Here is a 5,946-nt window from a genome sequence, read left to right on the forward strand (position 1 = left end):
TTGTGATGTTTAAAAATGTTGGTTTTGTAACCTAGGATGTAAACAAATTTGTTTGTTTTTTAATCTACAAACATTAGACACCTTACATTTTCTATATTAAATATGCATTCATATTTTAGAAACAATAAAAAATAAAGAGAAAACAATAAAAAGAAAAGATGAAACATTCAAACCCTAAACATATGGTATGGACCCTTGATGACACAATTGTCAAAGTCAAGTTAATTTTAGACCAAACAATACGCATATTTCAAATCAACATTTGACTAAAACCAACCACTCAACCGGCCGGCATTTTCTGCCTATAAATCAATCCATTCAAACAATTGTTTAAAACCAAAACCAATAAAACAAAATGAAACTACTGAAGAGAGCTTCCGGCGCGTTAAAAGACCGAACAAGTCTTCTCAAAGTGAGTCTCACTCCTCAATCCACGCTTCGGAACCCGAGTATAGAAACCGCAGTCATCAAGGCCACCACCCATGATGAATCAACCGTTGATTACCGTAGCACTCAAAATGTTTTCACATGGGTGAGGATTTCTGATGACTGTTTGTACCGTGTGTTGTGGGTCCTCTTTCGTAGGATGAAGAGGACCCACAACAGCGCAGTGGTTTTGAAGGGACTTATGTTGTTGCATGGAGTTTTCAGTTGTAAGGTTCCCGGGATTCAACAGATTGGGCGGTTACCACCTGATTTGTTGAACATCAAAGAAAAGCATATAAAGCACGGATACGCGTTGGGTTTGAGCACGTTTATCTACGCTTACTACGCTTTTCTAGATCATAAATCGGCATTCATATCACTCCATTCACAAGAACGGATTAAGCGGGCGATGGTAACGTCAGGAGACGAAATAAACGGGGAAGAGAAACAAAAGTTAGTTCTACAAGATTTAGTCTGGTTACAAAAGCTTCAAGTCTTGCTCGATTCTTTGCTCATGATCCAACCGAAAACGAGTCAAACGATCAACATTCTTGTTCTTGAAGCCATGGACTGCATCATGATTGAGATATATGATATCTACAGCCGAATTTCCATTGGTATTGGAACCCTTCTCTTGAATATTTACCCAGTGGGGAAAACCGAGGCTATAACCGCCTTGCCCGTTTTGCAAAAAGCAAAAGTTCAAGGTGAACAAGTCGCAATGTTTTTTGAGTTTTGTAGGGATATCGGGGTCGGTAACACCTCCGAGTGCCCCAAAATGGAGCAAATTCCCGAAGCGGTAATTAAAGAACTTGAAAACATAATAAGTGGAAAGACAGAACAACCGATCGAAAACTTTCCAAAAGAAGAGGTGAAATCGGTTATAGTTGTAACCAACCAAAAATTTTTAAAAACACGTGGTCACAATGATTCAATATCAAGTTTGAAGACGGTAATCACCGACGACTGGGAGGTCTTTGAAGATAAAAAGAAATCAAGTTCTGCGCCTTTGCCAGATCTGATTAGCCTCTAATTGTTTTGTTCAGACCAAGAAGAAATGGTCACTTTTTTCTCATCTATATGAGTCAGAATTTGTAGTGCTTCTTAGTAAATAAGTCGGGGTAAAAGATGGATTCAGTCAGTAGGGGTTGGTTCGTTAAGGTGCTATATTTTCTCTCAATTAAGTAGGATTTAGTTGTTATCAAGTTGACGGTTTCGTTATGTATGTAATTAAATTTTTTTTATAAACAATAAATCAAATTCTTAGAATGGCAAAAAAAATTTTTAATTTAAATATAGCGAACGCCTATGGTAATGTTTGGAGTTTTTTTACGAGTTGTAAAAACAATGTAGCAAGTTATAAAGTAAGCTAACAATAAATTAACTATATATTTCAAGTTCAACTCGTCTTCCGTAAGCTTATCAATTGTTTTGTATCAAGTGAAGAGAATTTTACAACACGTATCATACTATCGATGATCAAAAACGAAGTGCTGCCGCAATCCTTTATCCTAAAAATATAAAATTACTTGGTGGCCAATTATATTAAAACAAACAATTCAAAAGTAAAAAAAAAATACATAAGAGAAGTTCTTCAAAAATTGTAAAAGTAGCTAATGGCCAATAACAAAATGTCACTGTTGAAGAACAAAATTTCTTTAAAAGTTTTGCCCATATGGGTCAGGGCTGCAGTTATATAAAGAAGTTTCTGCTCAAAAAACCATGTATATAACTTCATTCTGAAAGAATAACAATAATAATTATAAGCACACGGTTAAATTATGCAAGCAGGTCGAGTATAGGTCAACAATGTTATCTGTTGGTTGATATGAAACATAAACCGTATTCACCGGATCATCAAAAGGTTATGTTTCCGTTAAAAAGGTTATCTATCGTTCTTTTGATTTGTTTCCCTTAGAACTATACCTTTGACTAAGACATAAACTAAATCCACCCGATCATCAATTGCAAGAAAATGGAAAAAATATTATGTGTCGTGAAAAACCGACAAATTCGCATTTTGAGATGGTATTTTACTTTAATGTTTAACTCCGAAAGACCAAATTGCCCTTGATCCAGCATGAGATTCCTAAAGTTACTAAAAGTCAGTATTTTTAATATTTGTAAAAAGTCAACTGCTATTTACCTCTGGAAGGAAATGGTCAAACGCCCAAACCGCCTGCCTTGGACCACTTATACGGAAGCGTTTGATATGGGCCCGATAAACAGATGCTGCAACATGTCCTTTGTTTGAAGTCCTCCAAACTCGAAATCTTTTGTTAAAAAATAACCAAACGAATGAAAAAATAATAAATTGTGGTAACAAAAACATTAAAAATATGAAAAGTACAGTTGGGTACAAACCAGAATGCTTGTAATTCCAAATGATTGATGTCTCACAAAGCTCATAGTAAGATCGTGGAGTTCGTTCAGTGAAGTACTCAAAAACATGCTGCAACCATCATCAAATTGTAAGAACAAGTTGAAATATTTCAAGATACTTTAGAAAGGTAAAACTGGCCCAATTGACCAGTTACCTGTTTGACCATAAACAAACATAAGCATGCACGTACCTAAACACCCTCGATCAAGTCCATATGTATATTAACTATCAAGATTTGAAACCATTTCTTGTTAGCGGCTCTTAAAAGCACACCATGTTCGGCTGCAAGCCACATTCTTTACGGGTTTTTTTTAAAGCTGACCGACCTACCTAAATTTAGAAAACAAACTGATTACGAAATGAAATTGTTGACCGGTTCTATGAACACCGCTATTACAACCAAAGGTGACTAAACATCAACTAAAGTTGGTATCAAATTCAAAACGTGGGACCCTGACATGATTTCAATCATACATTTTATTTGATTTTCAAATTTTAAAAAATAAAATGTTATATAAAAAGACTATGTATGTACCTGTAATGAACAAGTAGCACCAAAAGTTAGGTCCCTGTAAATCTGTAATGAAGGGGTAGCACCAATGCAGCTGAAAACGATGATCAGATGCCTTGATTTATGGTAATACTTGGGCTCAGGTCCCGCTCGGTCTTAACAAAATTGATTGTGAAGCTCTTCCATGTTATTTGGTAACCATTAACTATTCCCGCAGATACCAGTTGGTAATTTGGGTGGGTAGTTGTCCATAAAGTAGGATGCAAAAAACACTTACATGTAATATACACACAAATACATATAACTATAAGTTTTACAAATAAGGCCTTAAACTACAAAGCATTGAAGTGCTGAACCAATATAGGGGTGTTCACGATCTGGTTTGAACGGCTTTTAGGTCAAACCATGAACCAAACCGTTAGTAACATTTTTTATTATCAAAAACCAAAACCGAACCGTTGACATTTAAAACCGAACCAAATCGAACTGTTACCAACGGTTTGGTTCCTGTTTGGTTTCACGGTTTGGGCTTTGTTTAATAAAAATGCATAATCTATATATAAAAAAGTTTGGTGTCAGAAAGTATGTAATATAAATAAGCTTTGTAAAAGCAAGTTGTTTTAAAAGTTGCACAAACATGATGTGCTGCATGTGCATAATAGTTAGAAATCTAGGATTCATCGAAAAAACGAATGCCCAAAATGAAAATAAGAGATGAGTTTAATCTTTAAACAAGTATATCAAGTACAAAAATAACCCATTTCAATTTTAAACAAGGAATACATATCAGCCTATCAGGTCATTAACTCACTTCTATATGCTGTAAATTCAACTAAACATTTAAACCCAAATACTTAAAGTAAATAATCAGTTATACCTAATATGAAATATTTTAGAAAAAATAAATATATATAAATCTCATGGTCCAATGCGGTTTGTTTTATACGGCTGGTTTTTGGTATTAACCGCAAAACCAAACCGTTTGCTACGGTTTGAACTTTTTGAAACCGACCGGAAGAAATAAAAAAACCGACCATGAAACCAAACCAATGACCGGTTTGAACGGTTTCATGGTTTTAAACTGAACCGTGAACACCCCTACCAATGTATTAACTAAGTTGGCAGAACTATCTAGAACTAAGGGAGCAGTGTAGTATTTTCAAGGTTAACTTGAGAAATCTAATCTGTAACCATTGCTAATTTGCACTCATTTGATTTGTTATTGGCATCTAATATGTTGTGTTTAGGACAGCAAATATAGATTATAGAGTTGTAAACCAATGTATGTAAAATGCCACATCTACCTTGTATGATTAACATCATTTTTATGAGAGACCACCAATAGCATGCTCAAAAAGGGAATTGACCACCAGTGGTATGATACCTGAATGAATTTATAAGTATTCAAACTTTTGAAAGTGAAGCAACCTCTCAATCGTCACATCCAATCGTCTTCTGAAGGTGAAGCAACATCGCATTGAATCTAAACCCTAAATTGGTAGGACCATTAATTGATTGACGGTTTCCAGAGATGATTGCATAACCGTTTAACTGGCACATTCAATGGCAGAAGCATGAACGGCAAGGGAGTTTGCCGGAGCGTGAAGTTGAGCAACCGGAGACATTAAATATAACGGCGTCTCCCCGTAGAGTGTAAAAAGACCATTTTGTCCATCCAATATGCTTAACAAGTAATATAGATATAGATAACAATAATGAGGGCCAAGCAAAAGTTGCAATAAACATCATATAAGCGTGGCACGAACCAAAACAAGCCGAGCAGTATGTTATCAAAACACTAGAGCATTTATTAAGAATATCAAACAAAAACAAAAGCACTTGGATCAAATTGGATGCTTTATGTGAAAAATTCAGTGAAATACAGACAAATATTTGAAACCACGTTTGATATTCAGGAGATCATCTATCAAGTTCTAAAACAAAAGATCAATAATAACCTTGAGACCCGGAGCTCAAATTGCATCATCAGCAGACGAAGAAGTCTGCTGTTGTTGTTCAAGAATCTTCATCTGGCGTTCGGCGTGTTCTCTCTCGCAGGCACTAATTCCCAAAATGATGTCGACCATTGTACCGGTGGTTCCGAAGAAGACGAGGGGTGCGAGTGACTTCCTCTTGATTCCTATAGGTATAGCGAGCAAAGCACCAGCAACAGAGAAAACCCATGTGCCCAATGCACTGCAAATACATATATGTACAAGTAAGTAAGTTTATGTTATAATTTCTTTTATTATTAGAAAGGTTAAAAGAGAATTTACTTGGAAACAGAGCAGTCCTCAATGTGCTTGACATCCTCTTGACTTGCCATTGCTTCCAAACCCACAATGAATTTAGACAGAATCAATCATCCTTTTGTAATAATAAATAATATTGAAGAAAATAATTATTAATTAGCCTACCCCGAAGACTGAAGAGCGTCGGAGACGGAGTTTGATGGTATTAGGGTTTCGCTGCTGCTGCTTCTTCTTCTTCTTCGACGAACCGATGCGATGTGGGAAAATAAAACCCCTAAAAACAATAAATTCATTTCTACCTAAAACAAAACAATTCTTGCAAAAAGATTAGATTCAACTAATATTATTTATTATAAAATTACTAATAAAATTAT

General features: G+C 35.4%; 1 protein-coding gene and 1 pseudogene across 1 annotated transcript; one reads left to right on the plus strand and one right to left on the minus strand.

The window, feature by feature from the left end:
* Positions 1 to 226: 226 nt before the first annotated feature.
* On the plus strand, positions 227 to 1,537 carry LOC143548329 (putative clathrin assembly protein At1g25240 pseudogene; annotated as a pseudogene).
* Positions 1,538 to 5,293: 3,756 nt separating this feature from the next.
* On the minus strand, positions 5,294 to 5,646 carry LOC143548339 (uncharacterized). Its single transcript, XM_077039538.1, has 2 exons — positions 5,597 to 5,646; positions 5,294 to 5,516 (listed from the first exon to the last, which is right to left on the minus strand). Exons 1-2 carry the CDS (start codon positions 5,644 to 5,646, stop codon positions 5,294 to 5,296), a joined length of 273 nt encoding a protein of 90 aa, XP_076895653.1.
* Between the last annotated feature and the right edge of the window lie 300 nt (positions 5,647 to 5,946).

This window comes from Bidens hawaiensis, unplaced genomic scaffold, assembly GCF_021521415.1.
Source record: "Bidens hawaiensis isolate Kalapana, Puna unplaced genomic scaffold, B.hawaiensis_p1.1 tig00015054_1, whole genome shotgun sequence".
Taxonomy (NCBI): Eukaryota; Viridiplantae; Streptophyta; class Magnoliopsida; order Asterales; family Asteraceae; genus Bidens; species Bidens hawaiensis.

What these genes read in the sequence shown, in the direction of transcription:
- LOC143548339 (XM_077039538.1), bottom strand. Translation starts at nt 5,646, where the DNA reads ATGGCAAGTCAAGAGGATGTCAAGCACATTGAGGACTGCTCTGTTTCC. An exon ending in GAGGACTGCTCTGTTTCCAA is followed by an intron (nt 5,517 to 5,596) that starts GTAAATTCTCTT and finishes ATGTATTTGCAG; the next exon opens with TGCATTGGGCACATGGGTTT.